This window comes from Pelodiscus sinensis, chromosome 3, assembly GCF_052426305.1.
Source record: "Pelodiscus sinensis isolate ZL-2025 chromosome 3, ASM5242630v1, whole genome shotgun sequence".
Classification (NCBI taxonomy): domain Eukaryota; kingdom Metazoa; phylum Chordata; order Testudines; family Trionychidae; genus Pelodiscus; species Pelodiscus sinensis.
In genome coordinates this window covers 156902805-156923880 of record NC_143054.1, presented here as the reverse complement: position 1 = coordinate 156923880, position 21076 = coordinate 156902805, and the positions used below count along the sequence as shown (strand labels likewise).

Sequence of the window (21076 nt, the reverse complement as noted above, 5' to 3'; positions counted from 1 at the left end):
TGCATCTTGCACACTGGAGCTCTGCACAGTTCCCACTCCTCATCCTCCCTCCCAGCACTTTTGGAGCACTGTGAATGGCCTGGTTTGCACTCCATCCCCACTTCTCCTTCTCCTCCTCCCACCCAGAGGTTGAACACTGAATCAACTGTTCAAGCTCTGGGAGGGAGAGAGGGAGGGGAGGAAGAGTAATGGGACAGAGTGTGAATCAGCAGATTCATGGAGCTCTGAAAGTGCTGGGAGGAGGTACAGGAAGTGTAGGGCTTCTGTGTCTGTGTGTGAGAGGCATGTGGGGGAGAGAGGAAGAGAACAAAGGCCACCAGTGGAATCCCAATGGGCCACTGATGTATATGCCAGTTTAATTCATGTTATATCTTGCAGGTCCTTGGTAACACTATCCAGAGACAGTAAGCACTAGAGAAGCAATATTTAGCATTTGAGTATTTCTCCAAAGAGATCTACAAACCTTATTCCAGTTTCAACCTCTATGAAATAGGGACTGAGAGGCACAGAAGTCAATTGATTTGTTCAAGAAAACTGAGATTTGACCTAATCACTAATGTATTCATGGCTTTCTCCCATAAGTGTCTATAGATAGATAGGAAGTATTGTTCTTTACCAAATTCACTCCTTGAACCTTCCCTTCGCATGGCAGAGAGGGGCTGACCAGGAGCTTCCATCATCAGTGGAGGGGAAGGACCTCCTCCACTCACAGGTGATGGCCCAAAAGAGCCATCATGGCTCAGTGGACCTGTATGAAAGGGTGGAACAACGTTTCGTTAGTCCAGTACAGTTATTTCACTCTATTTAGAGCAAATGTACCAAGGACTTCAGAGTCGTTAGAAGGGTAGGGGCAAGGGAGGAAGAAGCAGTATTCACCTCTCCGTGCTGGGACTTGACGATCAGGTCTGCCTGCAGTTGGTTTTACAATTAACGGTCTTTGAAGCATTGCAATTTTTTGGTTCACTTCTATTAATCTAAAAAATAAGCACAGGTTAAAATAGAATTATTCTGAACATACTTTGAGACATGTATCCTTAAGGCTTACTAATATCTTTCACCAAGAGGATATATTTAATAGTCATGTGAATTAAAAAAAAAATGCATCACTGACTCTCAAATTAATTGTATGGCTGACCTGCTGGTAGAGTCTAGAAAGTATAAATTAGTTGGGGCAGGACAGCGTCTTCCTTTCATATGTGCCCAAACAGTGCTGAGCACACTCTGAGCAAAATAGAGAGCTTGTCACATGCTTACTTTTGTCTCAGGTTGGCAGCTTCTCTCTTCTCTTCAGCCAAAGCTCTCTCTGCAGAGCGGGCAATGAGCTGTTCAAGGAAAGAGCAAAATCTGTTTTGCCAACTGCATGAACTGCTCCACTCAGGAAGCTAAATGCAAATTAAATAAATCTAACATTTCAGACTATTTTGGAACTAGTTCAAGGGTCAGACAAAAAAAAAAAACATGCTCTTACCCAATTATCATGGGCCTTCTTTTCATGACCAGCGATCTTAGATTTAAGAAAACGGAAAAAAGGGTTTTAAGCCTAGTTTAATACATAAAAAGCCAACTATGACCAATGAGCAGGAATGTCTTTTACCTGGTTTTTATAAGATCTTTCTGTTTTTTTCAGTTCTTCCTCCATTTCCAGAATTCTTTGCCTGTAAAGTATGAAAGGTTAAAAAAATTCTCTCCAGTATCCAAAGTCTATGAAAGGTTAAAAAAATTCTCTCCAGTATCCAAAGTCAGAATACTGTGAACCTCCAGTAACTGGAATTACTTGTAAACTTTCACTTCCTCAACAGCCAGCACTGCTTTTTCATCTGCAGCAGACAATTTCTGCTCCTTCTCTTGACGCTCGTACTCCTCCTGGGTCAGCTTCCTGAATGGAAGACACAGAAAGTTACTTCACAATATTACACATCTAAGATCTTACAAATGAAAACATTGAAACCCAACTGGCTGACTCTTATGCCTTCTACCTACTAGAAGAAAGGAGACACTGGAAAACCCTGAATACAAAAGGAGAAAAATATTCAGGACCCAGAATATTCACAACTTCCTGAGCCAGACAAGCAAACCCAAATCTACATCCTGTGAACCCAAAACCTCAGAAGGTGGAGCTGACCAGAAGTGTGGGACTCGCAAAGGTCTATTAATGTTAGGCAGTTCAGCTCCACAGCTCCCACTGTCTCTGTTTCTAGGAGTTTTCCCTGTCTACAGCTGTGCAGGTCAATGTTCCATCTAATATTTTCCATCGATTGTGCAGATACAGAATAGTATTATGTGCACCAGTATCAAAGTAATGTGTGGATGTGTGCCACCAGTAGAAAAACAAACAAACAATTAAAAAATACACACACACTTTGAAAAGTTAGCATAGGAGTAACTATTCCAGCCAGGTCAGGTTAAGCATTTTAAAAGTTCACTACTTGAAGAATTAAAGTTAAGCGTAAGAAAGAAAAAATTATGAAAGACGTAGTCCAGTCTAGAAACTAAAATAACAGCACTTTGAAATAATAAAAGTTACAGAGAATAAATGTGCATTGAAGGAAGCACCAAGTAGTAATAATTTCGTCATAACACACGTGTGTTGGGAAGTGAGTATGTGAGAGATGTAGAAACAGTGTGTGTTGCTTGCTGCTGGGGCAGTCTGAGACATGTCCATGACTTTTACTAAAAATGACCATAAAAAAAAATCTTTGCCTTACTTAGTCATATTTAGAGAGATTTTGTGGAGTGTGAGAGTTGTCCCCTGGCAGAGTTTCAATCAAATCAGTTTTTTTTAATCAAAGTATTAAATGCATAAGAAGATTATCCAGAGTTAACAGAAAATTCTTCTTTAAAAGTAAGTTTTGGAAATTATCTGAATTCTCATACTTCAGGGCACAAAACAACCTGGAACTACTGGGCGCTAGAAGGAAACTTTCCTTAAGGGCAAATTATCCCATAACTGCCTCCTTCAAGGTTTCCTACACCCTCCTCTGAAAGAATTGATTTTGGCCATTGTTGATAACAGGACACTAAAGTACATGGACCCTGGTCTTATCAGGTGAAGTCCTTTGGTACTATGTTCGGTTTGTGTTAATTAATTTTCCATCTCTTACTGGTTTTCTTCCATGTAAACAATAGTCTGTTCTAGAACTTTGTTGTTGTTAACTACATTTTCCTTTTAGCGGGAAGCATGGTTCAGAGTCTAGTTCATGTGTCCCTACCAAAGGAGGAGGTTTATACTTTAAAAATATTTCTACAACTTAAAAAAATTCCAAACACTAATAAATGGGGAATGAACAGGTAAGGGATCTAATTTCCCAATGCTGCTCCAAGGCATGTATACTCAAACTGCTGCACAGCTATACTGAAGCACTTTAGCAAAGACACTGCTACACTGACAGGAGAACTCCCACTGGTGTAGTTAATCTATCCCTGCAAGAGGTGGCAGCTAGGTCCATGGGAGAAGCCCTCTCATTGGCAAAGTGCTGTCTAGACCAGGAGTTCAGGTTGGAATTAACTGGGATTTTTCAAATCCCTGAATGATGTAAGTTATACAGATGTATCTTAGTGCAGACCTGGCCTAATCCTTCACCACTCACTTCTTACTCCACCTATCATTGCCTTCCCATGTTAACTTTCACAGAATCATACGACTGAAAGGAATCTTGAGAGGACATCAAGTCCGGTCCCCTGCTCTATCAAGATTATCCCTGACAGATGTCTGTCTCTCTCTCTCTCTCTCTCTCTCTAACCTGCTCTTAAAAATTTTTCCAAAGACGGAGATTCCACAACCTCCTGAGGCCATTTATTCCAGTACTTAACAACCCTGACAGTTAGGAAGTTTTTCCTAATGTCCATCCTAAACCTCTCTTGCTGCAATTTAAGCCCATTGCTTCTTGGCCTATCCTCAGAGCTTAAAGAGAATAATTTTTCTCCCTTCTCCTTGTAACACCCTTTTGGGTGAAAGCTGTTATGTCCTCAGTCTTTTCCATACTAAACAAATCCAGTTCTTTCATTCTTCCCTCATAGGCCAGGTTTTCTAGACCTTTTACCATTTTTGTTGCTCTTCTCTGGACCTTCTCCAATTTGTCCATATCTTTCCTAAAATGTAGCCCCCCAGAACTGGTAGCGGAAGAATTACTTCTTGTGTCTGGCTTACAACACTTTTGTTAATGCATCCCAGAATGATGTTTGCTCTCTTTTTTTTTTTTTTTTTTTTTTTTTGGACAAGTGCCACACTGTTGACTCATGGTCCGCTATGACCCTAGATCCCGTTCGGCAGTACTCCTTCCTAGATAGTCATTTTCCATTTGGTATGCGTGCAACTGATTGTTCCTTCCAAAGTGGAGTACTTCGCATTTTTCTTATTGAATTTCATGCTATTTACCTCAGACCATATCTCCAGTTTGTCTACATAATTTTGAATTATCCTATCTTCCAAAGCACATGAATTCCCCCTAAAAATGCAAAAATAGACGCAAGAAGCAAAATGCAATGCTCAAAGATTATTGGAAACTGATCCAATTACTCAACATAAATATATTAGAAATGTATTTATTATTTTCTCTGCAAGATACTAAAAGGTACATCTCAGCAAGAACACCATCATAAATAAGAAGTTTGCAAGAAAAGCTGTTTGGAGCCAAGATAAGCCAGAAAGTTTTACTGAAAACTCCCCATGAACCCAAAAGCTTCTACTTTAGAAGCAGATTTGTGAAAATTTTCAGGAAAGTCAAGTTTCTGGGGAAACTGTGCAGGAGGTTGTCATATATAGGCTTGCAATCAGAAGATCACTTCAACTTTATCTAAGCAGTGATTATGGCACTACATGAGAGAATTTTGTATATTAAAATTTAACCAAGCAATTCGAAGTGAGGATAGAACAGAGAAGAAACATCAGATGACGCTCCTTATATATAGGTGGAACGAAAAACAAAGCTTACTTCTGAAGTGCCATCTCTTTCTGCTGATATAGCTCATTGAGAATCTCCACCTTCTGTTGCAGAGTTTTACATTCGTTTTCAAATCTAGCTTTAGCTGTCTGTAGCGCACAAGAATCATGTTCCAGCTTTTTTATTTGCTCTGTAGGAGACAAACACATGAAGCAGTGTCAAACTGCTACCAGCAGATATAAATAGGGCACTATCAAATTCATGGTTCATTTTGGTAAATTTCAGATACATCTGAAATTTCATGTTGTAACTTTGAGATCAGGAACTCCATAGAAGATTGTGATGGGAAATCTCTCCTCACTGCCACAATCCCCAGGCTATTATGGGGGATTGTAGGACTGCATACTCACATTTGTGCTGCCTTCAGAGCCCAGCTGAAGGCAGTAAGGATGTAATACTGTAGTCAGTGAAATGATTAACTGATAAGTAAAAGCTTATCAATTAATGCTACCAACTACACACATCCTTCCTGCTGCTCTGCCAGTAAATTTTTTAGAGGGCTGGCCAGTAGCCTGCCTCCTGCTGGGTCCAGAGAACTACCCCCACTGCAGCTCTTCATGAAAAGTAATTTAGGAGCTGGTGGGCAGGCAGCCTGGCTCCTAAATTACTTTTCATGCAGAGTTGCAGTGGGAGTAGCTCCTGGGACCTGGTGTCAGCTGGGATCAAGCCAGGCTGCCTGCCCACCGCGTCCTAAATTACTCATAGTGCAGAGCCACGGTGGGGGTAGCTGCTAGCCCCAGCACAAGCCAGGACTGAGTGCCTGCAGTGCTAACCCCTAACGATTAATCGTGTAGTTGACAATTGTTTTGTCAGTTACACGATTAAAGAATTACATGTTTAACATCCCTAGACAGCAACAGCTATGGACTTTCCTACAGCTGGAGGAGGCTCCCAAAGGTGCCATCTCCCCAGTGTTGCTCAAAGTGCTATAAAACTGGGAGCTCCTAGCTGTTAGGCAGTACCAGTGGTGGATTAATGCATGGGCCTATGGGGTCCATACCCAGAGAACCTGGACAATTTGAAAATTGGGTGTTCCAGCCTAGGCATAAACTGCATAGTGGAACCTCAGAGTCACAGCAGGAGCTGTGGGGGATGAAGCCCAAGCCTGTGCAGAAGCCAGAAGGGGAGGCAGAAGCCTTGAGTCAGGGCAATCCAGAACCCAGGCAGGAGCTGCAAGGGGGGGGGGGGAGGGAAGAGCAGGGTCAAAGCCTCACATGGGGGCTGGTATAGCTATGGTGTGCGGCAGCCCCCAGGTAGGAGCTGAGAGGGAGTATGGGGGATGGACAGTAGCCTTGTGCCTGAGAAGGAATTGGGGAGGTGGGTGGGGGGCAGCCTTGAGCCTGGAAAGAGCTGCAGAGACTAGCAGTCCCCAGCCCAGGAGCTGTAGGGGATAGAAGCCCTGAACCCTTGCTGGAGCCTGATCAGTCCCCAACCTTGGCAAGAGTCACTGGGGGGGGGAGGGAAGAGTAGCAGCCCCCAGCCTAGTTGCCCCAAGCCCTGGCAGGAGCTTTAGGGATAGAAGCCCAGAGCTTAGCTCTGAGGCTGAGGCAGCACAGAAGTGAGGTTGGTACACCCTCATTTCTGCACTGCCAGGGGAGGTGCATCTGATCTCTCTCCAATAATAATTGTTCTGGGGAAGGACAAGTCCTGTCTCTCCAGAGCTTGGCTGATTTTGGAGAGATCAGATTTCACTGGGAACGGCTTATTTCATAGTACATAACATGTTCTTCACATCTGTGAAATTGGTAGATTCCTATTTATAAATCACACAAACAGCATTTCACACTAAGTGGCTCTTTTGTAGAACCCACCTTCAAGCTCATGCCTTGCTGCGATTTCATCACTCAGTTTGGATTGCAAGTGATCTCTATCTTCTTCCACTATAGATAATGTTGTTTTTACCTGTAAAAGAAGGAAAACAAGAATATTTCATAAACCTAGATAAGTCACACAACTTTTAATTCTCTATGCTAACAAGTATCAGAGGGGTAGCCGTGTTAGTCTGAATATGCATAAACAACTAGAAGTCCTGTGGCACCTTAAAGACTAACAGATTTATTGGAGCATAAGCTTTCCTGGGCAAAGACCCATTCATGAATCTGACAAAGTGAGTCTTTGCCCACAAAAGCTTATGCTCCAATAAATCTGTTAAGGTGCCACAGGACTTCTTGTTGTTTGCTAAACATGATAATTAGATATACCCTTGAGACATCCATCATCTGTTTAATCTGATTCTTCATCTTCTCACTTCGGTTATCTAGAAAATAAAGTAAATTGTTTTACTTAATTTGTATTTTCCTAATATTCATTGTTCCAGGACCATCATTTGAGACATGTTTATTAGTCCTTAAAGGCATTTTACAGATCCAAAGAATCTTGAGATCTGACTTCTATTCCCCACACAACCCCTTTGGAAATCAGTAGGGCATCCAAATCCCCAATGCAGCTTTGAACAATTTCAGTCTAAATCTCTGAACTGAAGTTGCAACATCTCAGCTACCAAACAATTGGAAGATTAAACAGATTAAAGTAACTCATTTGGATTAACATCTTGATATTTAAAAAGAGGTCTACTATCTTGCAGCACTTGCATTAGAAATAATGCAGCAAAGCTGAGAATCTTTATTTCTGAAGGTTATTGCTACACTACATTTTAAAAATGTCCCTCATACAGGAAATTCTTCTTAAGTGATTAGTCCTATAATCAGTGACATTTTAGTCCTGGAATTAGAAGACAAGTCCTGGAATTAATGCTCAAAGCAGAACATAAAATAGATGCTCATAACTCATGGTCTATTACCTACACTTATTCTGTACCTCTCCCATGATATGATTTGTGAGTGCTCTCTCATCATCTAGGTATGTTTAACTACTGCATGCTCAAGCTACCTGTTATTTAAGAGCTCCATACCTGGCAGTTCGCCATTGGCCAGATCATCTCCTGTTTCCCATCCAATTCCTTCTTCATCCTTCTTGCCCTCAAAATCTGTATCAAATTGCTTTAGCTGCATAATGCAATTAGTCAAAACCTAATGAAGAAATCAAAGAAAAAATAGAGAAAAATAGAGAAAAACTTTTACAGAGTTATTCAGTGATTTGACATATGGAATAATTAAGATGGCTGCTCTTTAGCAAGAACATACTTCAATTTCATTTTCCTTGTAAGCAAGTGCTTCTTCTATGTCTTTCTGAGACTTCTGATACAGTCTGATCTGTTCACTGAGCTCAGTGTGTCTTTCACTCCAGCCCTCTGCTTCTTGTAGCAGCTGAAAAAGCAAAAAGTCAACATGATTCTTGGCTTTTATTTTTTAGCACAAGATATGCAGAATGTATTGCCAACTTCAAACTGTTAACTAATCACTGGTGACTATGGAGACTGTGTGCTTAAATTAACTTCACATTTTACATGAGGACATATCATCCCCAGAATACTTGAAAATCTGGGTGCTAGAGAATTTTCTGCAACATGTATTGTTCAATAGCTCTATGAATTGTAATTCTTATTAATCATCTAAATATTTAACACTAGGGTCAAAGCGCTCACTTGCTTCTAAACATTAGAAATTAATTAAAAGTTACCAGCATCCCAGTCAGACCTCTAAAAACATGGTAATCAATCCAAAGAGGTGCAGAAAACAAATACACAAACAGAAGAAATAGCTTTTGCTATCAGTCTGTACAAGATGGGTCATGTTTCTGGACCAAAGAAAAGATGTAGCTTCGGAATGGCCTGCTGCATTCCAATATCTAACAAGAGCAATTCTTCACAATGCTTTATTCTGACCTAAGTGGCAACATTAGTGTCTGAAATACCAGTTCTGATCATACACTGATTATCACACCATAGGAAGGAATATGCTAAAATACCACAAAGTGCAGAAATATATGGCATATCAGTGTACAAATTCTTGAAAAGCAACAGTTTAAGATCTTTAGGTGCTGTGGAAACTAGGGATGTTAAATTTAGACTAACTGGTTAATTGAATAGTCAAAGAAATTTCAATCGAGTATTCGATTAGTTGATAAGGACGCCTCTGCCTTTGAAGTGTAGGAAAAGCACCAGTCACCCACTGGCCCTATGCTCCCTGTGGCGTTTCAAAGCGGTAGTGCCACATGGAGCCTGGGGTCAGCTGGGGACGCAATTCCAGCTGATCCCAGGCTCCACATAGAACTGCCACTTTGAAACACCGCGTGCAGGCCAGGCCAGCTGCCCAGGCTGAATATTTCAAAGCGGCAGTGCCTCGTGGAGCCCAGGGTCTGTCCCCAGGCTTCACGTGGTACTGCTGCTTTGAAGCACCTCCTTCTCTTCCCCCCTCCCTTGCTGCCTCCTTCTGAAAGATGCAGTGTGTGTGTGGGGGAGGGAGTTACTAGTCTTTCGTATCCTTAGCAGAAACCTTAAAAATCCCCAAATCTAGTATTTGGCCTCAAGAATTCTGCAATTGCAGGAAAAATAGTTGTATGACAAATATTTTGAAACAAAATACTCAGTTTTACAACAGACCTTGTGCACAGTGTAAAATATAATAGAATTAAAGGAAGAAAAACAGGTGTTATCAAAAGGCTAATGAGCCTGAAATGCTTACTTGCTCCTTTCTCTTTTTGAGTCTAGCATTCTCTTCCTGTACATGACGGAGCTCAGACTTTACCTTTTCTTCACTTAGTTTAGCTTCATTGAGGGCTATCTGAACCTAAAAAGTGTCAACACATCATTTAAGAATTGTATATTGTCAACTGTAAAATAGAAAAAAATGTATGTAAAAAGCAACCCCTTGACAAATCTAGCAGACTAAGATTTGCTATTATAATGATCTTGTGGTGTAATCTAGACTCATGATGGAGTTGTTTCACTGCAAACCTGTGTGCCTCACAATCCTTTGAGGTTGTAGTTCCCAACCTGGGATACTTATAATTAAACAATAAGCATGCAGACCATACCTTAAAGTGATCCCAACATCCTGTTTACAGCCCAACACTGGCTTCTAGCAGACTTTTTTTAAAAAAAAATTTAACCACCACCAGCAAGGTGACACCAACACACTAAATATCCCAAATTTTCCCAAAACCATTTGCTTTGTAATTTCTAGCCCCAAGTTTAGAGAAAATAATAAAGGTTGGTTTGTTTTTCTAAAGCAGGGTGGAAGGATGGGGAACCTTTTTTAGGTAATGGGCTGCTGACCCACAGAAAAATCAGTCAGAGACTGCACACAAGTGTGAAACAAAATAAAATGCCTCATTGACCTGACTCCCAACTGAGGAGAAAAGACCCTGTCCACATTCCCCTCACACAGCAGACCCTATGTTCCCCATCTCTGCTCTAACGACACAAAGCCACCACATCTATTAATTGGGATAAATACATCCTTCCATATCAACACAGAACTGAACTGATTTATAGTCAGAATAAAACAGATTTACTAGCAAGATATATGTTAAGTGATGTAAAAGGAATAAAATTAGAAAGGGCTACAAGTAAAACAAAAAAGTGAACACATGCATCTATAGAATTCCATAGCTTAATCTTGCAAGGTACAATCCTTGCCTAAGCAAGTTTCTCACCTATATTTAGTTCCTAGAGAGGTCAACCCTATTATCCCCCACCCTGGATTGAAGGACTTATTTTTCTCAGCCTGCAAGAGTTGTGTTCCCTTGTGTCTGTCTAGTGATGGATGCTAAAGATGGCTCCATACTTTTAATGATATAAGTTCAATTACTCCATTTCAACAAGAAGAATCACCTTATGCATATAAATGGGCTGTCTACTGTTCTGTGTAAATTAAGCATGGTAGAAACAAAAGACAGATAAACAGCTGTCTCTCCTGACTAGTATGGAACCTGTTTCACGAGTATTTATAACATATCAAGTATCCACATTTCCTCATATAGTGTTAATGCAATTTCATAATGTTATCATCTATCATTAGCATCTAGAAAAGAACTCACTCTGTGTACTTTTATAAGTTTCCAGGAGTAGCCGTGTTAGTCCATTTCAGAAAAAAACAAAAACCACACCATCATACACACATGAAGTCCAGCAGCACTTTAAAGATTAACAAATTGGTATTAGGGCATAAGCTTTATGAGCTGTATCTCATGAAAGGTTGTTTGTCTAAAGTGACACTGGACTCTTTGGTTAGAATACAGTAATACTGTATACAATCACTTGATTCAATTCTCTATCTCTTGCAGCTGAACCCCCGTTTGTTTAAACCAATAAAACCTTTGAAATTGATTCTTCTGAAGGTTTCCCCTCAAAGTAAAGTTTATTCAAGCTGTGAAGAAGCTGACATGATAAAGGAAATTGTGCTCTCTTTCCCGCTTGTTAACTTGATAGCTATGTTTACTTCATATGTAAAAATAGACCTTCATTGTTACCTTACCTCAAAACTGGGATACAGAAGACACTCAGAAAATCAAATACCCATTCCTTTGTCTAAATTTGTTTTGTTTACTAGGTGTCCCTGATTGGTCTGGTTTAAAAACACACTTCAGTTATATTTCTAGTATATATCCATAACTCTTAATAACCACTATATACTTATCACACCAGAATATTAATGATTAGCCAGTTATTAGATTTGAAAATGATATTTTGTACAAAGATTAAAACAATGTGTAAGATGCGAACACAGGGACTCTGAAGGACACAATGTTAATACACAAAGCTAGCTAGTACCAAAACCAGTTGCTGTGTGAGACTCTGAAGGAAGAGCTATAATGTGCTTACCTCTGAAAGCTCTACAGAATGCAGCGTGATAACTTCTTTGAGTTTTTCCAAAGACTTCTGCATTTCAAATATCTGCATAAGAAAGAATTAAGGGTGACTCCATTTTAGCTTCACAATTGAAATTTAATTTCAGTTACTATTAAATAATAGATTTTGGAGATGTGAACATAAATTAGATTTTCAGTGCCAGCCCTCAGACTAATTGAAGCACAATACATTGCCACACCAGGAGTAGGGGAATTAAAAGTACTGGTTTAGGAATAAGCTATAACCCTTGATTTCTTGGCTAGCAGCGTTTCTCCAGCCTCACGTGAAAGGTACAGTTTGCTGCTGCCACTCAGCAACAACTTTTGACCAAATGAAAGAGTAACGCCAGAATTCACTTCCAGGACACACACTAGCACTGCTCAAGTTAGATGGGCTAGTTGCCTGAATACATGCCCAATATACTCCGGGGGTCAGTTCTCAGCTAGAGAGGTTATACCTTTTCCCCATGCCACAACATCAATGCTGCTGCTTTTAATATGCTAGCTTGACCAGATCTAGACACATCTGTGTAGGCAGGCTGGGAGACATGCTCCCAGCTGCAGTATAGACATATCCTTTCATGGTGATCCTTCTAATGCAAAAGACTTAGATAAAGGTAATCTTAGAAAACCTCATTTTAGTAACAAAACAGGTTCCTAGGGAGATGGTGAAATTTCAGATCACCACTTTGGTTCCAGACTATATTCCAGTCGTCCTCCTATTAGGGATGTTAAATTTTGATTAATCAGCTAATCGAGTAATTGATGACATTTCCACCCACTACTCGATTAGTTTTGTGGGGGGGAGAGGGGAGAGTCTTGCTATTCCGGTTGCACCTCTGCCTTTTAAGTGTAGCAGGAGCCGCTCGTGGTTCTTACTAAATTTAAGACAGAGGCACAGCAGTTGGGACCCAGCACTTTAGTCCTCGCTTGCACCATTTTCCTTACTGTGCCTCTGCCTCCCCACGGAAACAGTGCTGGGGGGGAACAGTCTTTTAAGCTCCTGGCCACCCCCTTGCTGATACAGAGGCAGCAAGGGTGTGTGTGACTGGTCAACTAGTCACATCTCTAGAACCAATATTGCCAGTAAATTCCAGAGCGCAATCTTTCTCCTTGGATTTCATTATATCTGCTTTTTGTTGAGACAAGGAAATGCAGAATCATGTGAATAAAAGGCTGGCCAAAACTCTACTTCTGAGTTTGGGGAGGGTTTACCTCCTTACTTTTTCTGGACTAGTTCACTCAGCCTTCCTCACCTCAACATTCAAGCATACTAACACTCCCCCCCCCCCCCAGCTAAACTCCTTTAGGGCACGACCTGCGATTACTCAGGTCTTACTTTGTCCTCTTTCTTCACATTCTGCTGTCTCTCTGTTTGTAGCATTGTGTGCAGGTTTCTCACTCTGTCATCTAGGAGATGGTTTGTTTCTTCAAGACCCTTGATAACATCCTGTAACAGAAACAATTCCCAAACAACTAAAGCATCATATTTGTATATTTTCATGCATGTCATAGAGTGCATGAGCTATTCCTTACTTTAAGTCCTGCAGCTTCATTGGAGAGACTAGTGTTCTGTTTCTGGGCCACTTTCACAGATTCTTTGGCTTCGTTAATCTAGATGCGCAGAAACAATAAGCTTAATAACACAGGAGGTACAATCAACAAATAATACAATAAATGTATTTTGCATGTTATTTGCAAACTGTATCCCAGATGCCAAACAGAGAAACATGACAGAAGACAATATGCCATGTAGGCTACCGAGATAATGCTAAGACATGAGCAGCGAATTCACTGTACAGTAAATCAACAACAGAATACATGAAGTAAGCAATACCTACCTTTTGATCATATTCTGACATCCTCTCTAAAATTTTTGTTTTTTCTTGTAGGAGATTTTTAATTTTTTCAGCAAGTTGCTTTTCAGTCACTAAGAGGAAAAGAATATAGCTAAAACTCAAAACTGTTATTACCGCTGTGTCAACTGTTTTCAACTGAGGAGGAATATATCACAAAGCAGGGGCGTGTACATGCCACAGTTCCATAGCACTCACTACCTGCACAATTGTGCTGTAGAACTTAAACTTTTTACATAAAAAGGTTGGAAAGCAACAAGAAACAGAGTTAAGCATTTCTGTGTCATGGGGAAACTTCAGCAAATGCAGAACTGGAGTGCCTGGATCTTGTACATGTTTGCTCAGAGAGCAAAGGAAGCATGATCAGAAGAGGATGTATACTGGTTATGCCCTGACAGTGCACATTCTCTAGCTTACATAGATGTTGTGGGAAGGGGGTGCAGATCTGTCCTGAGACTCAGGGAACTGTAAGTGACTCCCTTATGGCTGCCCCTCTACTGCATCAAAACTAAAACAGATCTACATAAAATCTGTGCAGCAGAGAATCTAGGCCAAGGGTTCTACCTCCTGTACTAGTGGAGGAAACACTGAAAACATGAACAAATAGATCATAAACTGGTGAGTGGTGCTGATGAGTTTGATGGAACTGTGTTTTGTCCTTACAGGGTGGACTGCTGATGAAGCAGTAGCCTTGAAAGGTGTGAATTTGCTCCTCCATCTAAATGGCTTGCTAAGTTGTCCTCTTTAGGTTTCAGTGTTAAGTGTCAATATTATTTTAATTTTAATAATTTTTTCACAAACATCTATCTAGTCTACCTGTGGTGTCTAACACACTAGTCACATGTGGCTTTTTGGCCGGCTGAGTATGGCTAGTTGGCTTGAACAATGTGGCTATTTGTCCAGTTGAGCATGACTAGTTCACTATAGCAGTATAGCCACTGTAGTGGCTGGCTACTGCTTCAGAACTGGCTGGACACTATGGCAGTAGGCTTATCCAAGCCCCAAACCACCTCTCACATCTCCCTAGGTGTCATAAGTACAATTCTCCCATTTTCAGATTTCCAAATCTCCAGCTTCCTCCATGACAACTTCTGCAAGGAAGTTATGTATTCTTCCCCCCGAAGTAAGGGACACCAATTATTGCTCATGTAACCCATAAACCGCAGTGCAACTACTGTCCCTCTCCTCCCCACTACACAGAGTTTTGACATCTAACCTCCACCCTACTGAGGATGGCATCTGAAGTGTTGCTAGTGACTGCTGCCTGTATCCTTAACTTAGAGGCGAGATCTGTAAGGGATCAGAAACCTTACAATCTAATGTTTCTTATTCCAGGCAGCCAATCCATGAAGCATCTTGATATTAAAAGACAAGTACTGCCACAGCACAACACATGCAGCTCATGCTGGCTTCCCCTAGCATATACTAATCTTAAATATGTATTTCCTTGAAAAGGACAAGATGACTAATACTTAGCTCTCATAACACGTGTTGAAAGTGTTTCAACAACAGCAAGAACATTGAAAAGAATAAAAAATCCTACCTTGATAAATTCTACTCTTTACCTGCAGGAGAAAAGAACAAAGGGAACTGGTCACAAAAAGAATTATTTAAAGGCTTCTATGAATCCCTCCCCAAAGGGAGGAAAAAAGCCATGAGAGGGAGGTAGTAATAAGCTTTAAGAATATGTGGTCTGAATTAGTATATGGCAAGATCTACATATATATCATTGCCAATCAAAGTGAACAAACAAACTTCACTCCTTCTAGACCCATGGTGTTCAACATGCTAGCTACTAGCCACATGTGGCTATTTAGCCAGTCAGGTGTGGCTAGTTTGCTACAGCAGTAGCCTACGATAGCAGCTACTGCTTCAGAACTAGTTGAACACCACAGTTGTAGGCTAATGCCCTATTTCAGAGTTGGATAAAGGACTGTTTATTCAACTACTAGGAAGGCACAAGTTAACCAACTGTACATCAAATGATCATTTTAAATTTGCAGATGTCAGAGGGGACACACAAACGTAGCTTGAATCTAATTAAAAACTACATTTGTATGGAAATTACTATTTTCCAAGGAAATATTATTGAAAACAAAAACAGACATAAAACTCTTATAATCATAGAACTGGAAGAGACCTCAGAAGGTCATCAAGTCCAGCCCCCTGCTCTAGGCAGGACCAATTGCTTCAGAACTAGTTGAACACCACAGTTGTAGGCTAATGCCCTATTTCAGAGTTGGATAAAGGACTGTTTATTCAACTACTAGGAAGGCACAAGTTAACCAACTGTACGTCAAATGATCATTTTGAATTTACAGATGTTAGAGGGGACACACAAACGTAGCTTGAATCTAATTAAAAACTACATTTGTATGGAAATTACTATTTTCCAAGGAAATATTATTGAAAACAAAAACAGACATAAAACTCTTATAATCATAGAACTGGAAGAGACCTCAGAAGGTCATCAAGTCCAGCCCCCTGCTCTAGGCAGGACCAATTCCAATTCCTCTTCTCCTTTTGCCCTTATAAATTGACTGTGTGAGAGCTCCAGAATAAGTGTATCAAGCAACAAAACTAGAGTGATGAAAAATTAATGCTATCCCAAAACATGTAGTTTTCCATATTATTCTATTTTACACAGTAAGAGGTGTTGCCAAATACGTAGCATTTTTAACTGCTTATTCTCATTTAAAGAATGGAAATCAAATAGTTGCTTTAACATCTAACTTTAAATACTAATTCCAAAATGGACGGCACTGGAAAAGTAAGTACATTTGAAGGCTGGTGAGGGATACATACATTGCCCAGGGATTTGTTTGTGGAGAAGGGAAATGTGAAACATTCTGTGTGGAGTGGCCAACAGATGGGCATAGGGAGGGGTTCTGAAGCTGCAATGAAGACCAGATCTGCTTCCAAGGAACTGGGAATGGTCAGCTTAAAGGTCAAATGCTTGTTATATATAGTTCATTGGGGACTGAATCAGGCACAATTTACACAGTTAATTTTACTCTTGCTCCGCATTCTAAGGTTTCCATAACAACTCTCTGTGATCTTGGAACTATACATTGACTGTTATTGAAATGTTCACTATGATAGTTTGAGAGACTCACTCCACAACATAAAGAATATTGGTTTCAGTTTTAAAAGAAACTATTAAAACACTAAATTAATGTTAATGATCTAGAAAAGAAAAGGACTTTGAGACTTGCAGTATTACAAAGATTTAGTCACAAAAGGGTCCACGTCACAAAAGACTAAACATCAGTATGCTCATAAACTTGAAATGTACTCACTGAAAGGCAAGTTCTCCAGAACAGTATACCAAGAGTAGCAATTCCCACCAAGGCTGTGAAAATGATGGGCTCCCATGGAAGTCCATGGAAGTCAGGCCCTGGCCGAATGTCCTCAGGCAGCGTGGCAACCAACTAGAACAACAGGGTTGATGAGCATGATAAATGCACAGGAAGAGCAAAAGGAGGAAAACTCAGTCTTCTACCCATAAAACCAAAGAGGACTATTCAAAACCTTCTAGGACACTCCTGTCTCATATGGCTTGTAAAAAGCTCAATGCTAGAACATGCTAAGTAATGTAATTAGCCTGAAAAAGTGTCTGTGGAGCCATGAAGCAGCTGGATTATTGTGTTTTGCTTGCATTTTTATTTCCAATCTGACCACATTTCTACTTGGAAAAAAAAAATGCTATGGAGAAAAACCTAGAACTGATGGGCATCTATACAGTTTAGTCATCAAATACTGCCTAAAAGCCACTAACTTTTTTTAAAAACAAGGGCAAGTTAATCACACACGTTTATAGTTGTAAATAACTAATCAGCTCTCACAGTCATTCCCTTTTACTATTTCCTTTCATTAGCACCAATATAATGAAATTTAAAAATAATCTGAACACTTTCTCACTCCCCTAATTTCATCCCTGCCAAATGGTTTCTGCCCATCCCTCAGATAACAGATTAAAATAAGTCCATTTTATTTTAAAATAGTTAGCCATCCAACTAAGACATGCAACCTCTCATAACCTTTCAAAAACATAATGTTAAAAGCCCCAGATCCAACTCATCTGGGGAATCTGTTTTGTATAGTCAAAAAGACTGTTCAAACAATTAACTTATATGCAAAAAAATCATAACAGCCTTACAAGCCTATCCAAAAAACAACACGCCCCACAATAGTCCATCTTACATTACTGTGATAAAACTTCTACAAATGTTCCTACTTTGTTTCTCATACCTGCAAGTTTTAGGGAAAAGCAATTTGTGAAATTTCTAGAAGCGAATGGCAGTCACCTACCGAAAGCTTAGATCCAGGAGGCATTGCAAAGCACAGTAAAACGGACCAAAGAGAATGAATTCCCTGGCTGGGAAATTACTGAATATTAAAGTGGGGAAAAGATTCTCTTGCTCCCAACACAGCCAAGATCTAGTTCCCAATCCCCCGGTGACAAGTGACACATCACCCCCGCGGGAGGGGGACCCAGCCCCACTGCTCGCCGGCGCCCCAGGCAAGGCTTCTGCACTGGCCCGCTGGCCCCGCGCTGCTCTGACGGGAAGCGGGCGGCGGGTGCTGCACGGGCTGCGGCCCAAGCTCACAGCGCTCGCTACCCTAGCGCGGCGGCTGCGCGAGGGCTGGGGGGAGAGGGAGGAGCAAAGCCGCGAGCTCCGGGCGCGTTCAGGGCGACTCAGGCGAGCCGCCCGGGCCGGGGAGGGCCGAGGGCTGCGACCCGGAGCGCCCCCCTCCCCCGGCGCCCCGCTCCCACCTGCAGCAGCCGGCCCATGAGGGCGGCGTATCCGCGGGAGAGGGGCCCCAGCAGCAGCGCGGCGGGGCCCGTGGCGGTTGCCCCGGAGGGGACCGTCGGCTCCATGGGCAAGGGACCGGCGGTCGGCGGCGCTGAGCGAACTTCGCCTCCTTCGCTCGCCCACAATCACACGTCACCTCTCGGTGACCCCGGCGCCGGCCCGTGCGTCATCACCCGGCGCCAGCAGGGGGAGGCGCGGGAACCAGGAAGTGGGGCGGCTACTCCTCCCTCCAGCAGAGCGAGCGCGACCCCTAGTGCTGCGTGCGCAGCCCGCCAGTGGGCGCTCCGAGTCCTGAGCTGCTGGGCCTTGGCCCGTCCGCGCTACGCACGCGCGTTCTGCAGCAGCAGCCCCGCCTGCACTCGGCTGGCACCGACCGCGCCGGGGCACTTTATAGCGGCTTCGCCCCCCCGCGTCCCGCTTGTGTGTGTGCGGGCATGTGCCTGTGGCCGCCCGACGCAGTGCAGAGCTAAATGGGGACAGGCCGTTCTGAACCCCAGCAGTGAGAGTGCCTGGCGTAGCTAAACCTATTGGAACGCAAGTGGTGCCGCTTCTCCGCTCTCAGCGCCCACAGAGCACATGTAATGGCATGTCTTCCTGCAATACACTCTCCCCTTATAAACAACTTTCCGTTGGGATGGGGTCATTTGATGGGGTTTTCTGAAGTCAACCTAGAGTCCCCCTACTCCTACACAACTTCGTTTTAAAGATGCCAACTGTGAAAGCTCAATTTGAACCAACATAAAATTAAATATTTTTTAAAAGTACATGCTATACTGTACTTACAATATCTGTGAAGGGTCGCATGTTTTCTTTCGCTACAACCACTGCATCATTCAGAGTTGCAAGGACATGAGGTGCAGCAGGACCAGCTTCTAAGTGAGGATTTTCAGTCTTTGCAGCATCATCTGCAGTAGTAACTACAATACCTTAATTAAAAGAAGGAAAATATTAATTTCAGAAATGTTTTAAGTAAACAGAGAACACCTTTGTATTTATTTCTAGGCCCTTTCTACCATATAGAAATCTAAAGTGTTCACATGGCTGTGAGACTAATGACTGGACCTCAGAAGTATGTGCCTCACAGACTTCTGATATAACCATACCTCACCATAGAATAGTTACTTTGACAAGAGATGCACATGCTAATTTCTAGTTCACCATTACTTATAACAAGGGCCCGCCGAACCGTGGCAAGCCCTACTCGCCAGCCACACTGTCCAGTGATGCGCAGATCACCCAAACCCAGCTCTTCCAGGCTGCAATCTCGAGTAGATTGCATTATTTGTTATTTGTTGAGTCCTGCTTATAACTATATATTTTGTTTTTATTTTGCACAAACAAATCCACAATCATACTTTGCGATTGCCTACAGATATCAAATTTTGCATAAACAATCCTGCCATTTAAATTAGCTGAATGCGCTATTTTTTACTCTGGAATATGCTATGAGAGTTTTAAATACTTATTTTTGTTTTTCATCTGAAAAAAGTCATGACTATGATGATGATTAGAGTTCATAAATATTTGCTAACAAAATTAAAATTGAATCACCTATTCAATTATCAGTGCAAAGAAAATATTTACTGTTAAAAATCACAAAATAATTCAAATTATTTAGAGAGAGTAATAGAAGCTTTACGAGTTTCTGATTCAAATGTACTATGTATGTTAATTATTCAATAAAATGAATGTTTGAAGTTGAAATCCTACAAATTTAAAACTGTTTTTACTTCCCTTTTGGAAGCACATTAATAAATAATTCTATTACATATATTTAATGTCTTGAACTTTCCTATAAGCGTAAGCTACGCAATATGACTTTTCCGGATCAACGCGGGCTTCACCTGCTAGTTACCTATAAGTCTATTAAAAGCACTTGAAAGTGATGTTTGGCCACCCCTGATCTAAAGCGGGCCTATGATGCATATATACTCACATAATTTAGCTTTATTTCAGCCAAAATCTAGGCTGATTTTTTGGAAGTCAGATTGGAAAAAGAGGATGATAGAAATTAAATTATGCAGAAGCTGATTGGCAGAGCTACAGAATCCATAACTCCACGTGCTCCCACAGGTGGCTCATTTCTTGCCTGTCCAAGGGTTGGTCATCTCAGGTAGGTTTTGCTGCCAGTCCTATTGGTTTCTGTACTGTTAATATTCATTTCTAATCTTACAAGACAGTAAATGATTTTTAATTTAATTTCACATGGAAGAGCATTGAGGAGGAATCTGTACTAAATTATTTTAGTAAATGGTGAGATTTCTCTTGTTTTGTAGGTGAAGCTGGATTCTGAGGGATTTAGTGTTCTTAGAACGGGGGTGGGTGATAAGTTTTGTAGGGGGAGGACACAGCACAAATTTTGGCAGTGGCTGCAGGCCACCCCTGAAGGGGCAGGGCCTTGGGTGGAAAGGGGCTGTTCCCTCTAGGTGTGGCCAGCCCTTGGCAGAGGGAGGAGAGTTCCCGTGCTCAGCCAGTGTGACTCAGTCCTAACAAGGACTCACTTTTAGGGATAAAAGGACAGCTCCACGCCCATTCTATCCTTAGTCTCTCCACTTAGACTGCCCAAAAAAGGCTTGGGGATGTGGACATTTTGTCCACTGGGAACTGAATTGTTGCCACCACAATTCACATATGCCAAACGGTCATTAGATGATCCTATGAGCCAGGGCTAACTTCAGAAAAAGGTGCCATTCCCTATAGTGAAAACTTTATT

At 41.5% G+C, this 21076-nt stretch overlaps 1 protein-coding gene across 5 annotated transcripts in view; it reads right to left on the bottom strand.

Moving 5' to 3' along the window:
- Positions 1-21076, bottom strand: part of MIA3 (MIA SH3 domain ER export factor 3) — a 49712-nt gene that overhangs the window by 3877 nt on the left and 24759 nt on the right. For all 5 annotated transcript variants that reach the window (XM_075925238.2, XM_075925237.2, XM_075925234.2 and 2 more), the window contains exons 6-24: positions 19147-19289; positions 16846-16977; positions 15090-15111; positions 13532-13620; positions 13227-13304; positions 13030-13140; positions 11665-11736; positions 9524-9628; positions 8084-8206; positions 7852-7969; positions 7142-7197; positions 6752-6842; positions 4932-5070; positions 1775-1876; positions 1595-1655; positions 1469-1504; positions 1255-1322; positions 877-974; positions 617-748 (exon numbers count right to left, since the gene is read on the bottom strand). In XM_075925238.2, coding sequence (XP_075781353.2) covers positions 617-748; positions 877-974; positions 1255-1322; positions 1469-1504; positions 1595-1655; positions 1775-1876; positions 4932-5070; positions 6752-6842; positions 7142-7197; positions 7852-7969; positions 8084-8206; positions 9524-9628; positions 11665-11736; positions 13030-13140; positions 13227-13304; positions 13532-13620; positions 15090-15111; positions 16846-16977; positions 19147-19289 — 1776 coding nt within the window. The remainder of the gene's footprint in view (positions 1-616; positions 749-876; positions 975-1254; positions 1323-1468; positions 1505-1594; positions 1656-1774; positions 1877-4931; positions 5071-6751; positions 6843-7141; positions 7198-7851; positions 7970-8083; positions 8207-9523; positions 9629-11664; positions 11737-13029; positions 13141-13226; positions 13305-13531; positions 13621-15089; positions 15112-16845; positions 16978-19146; positions 19290-21076) is intronic.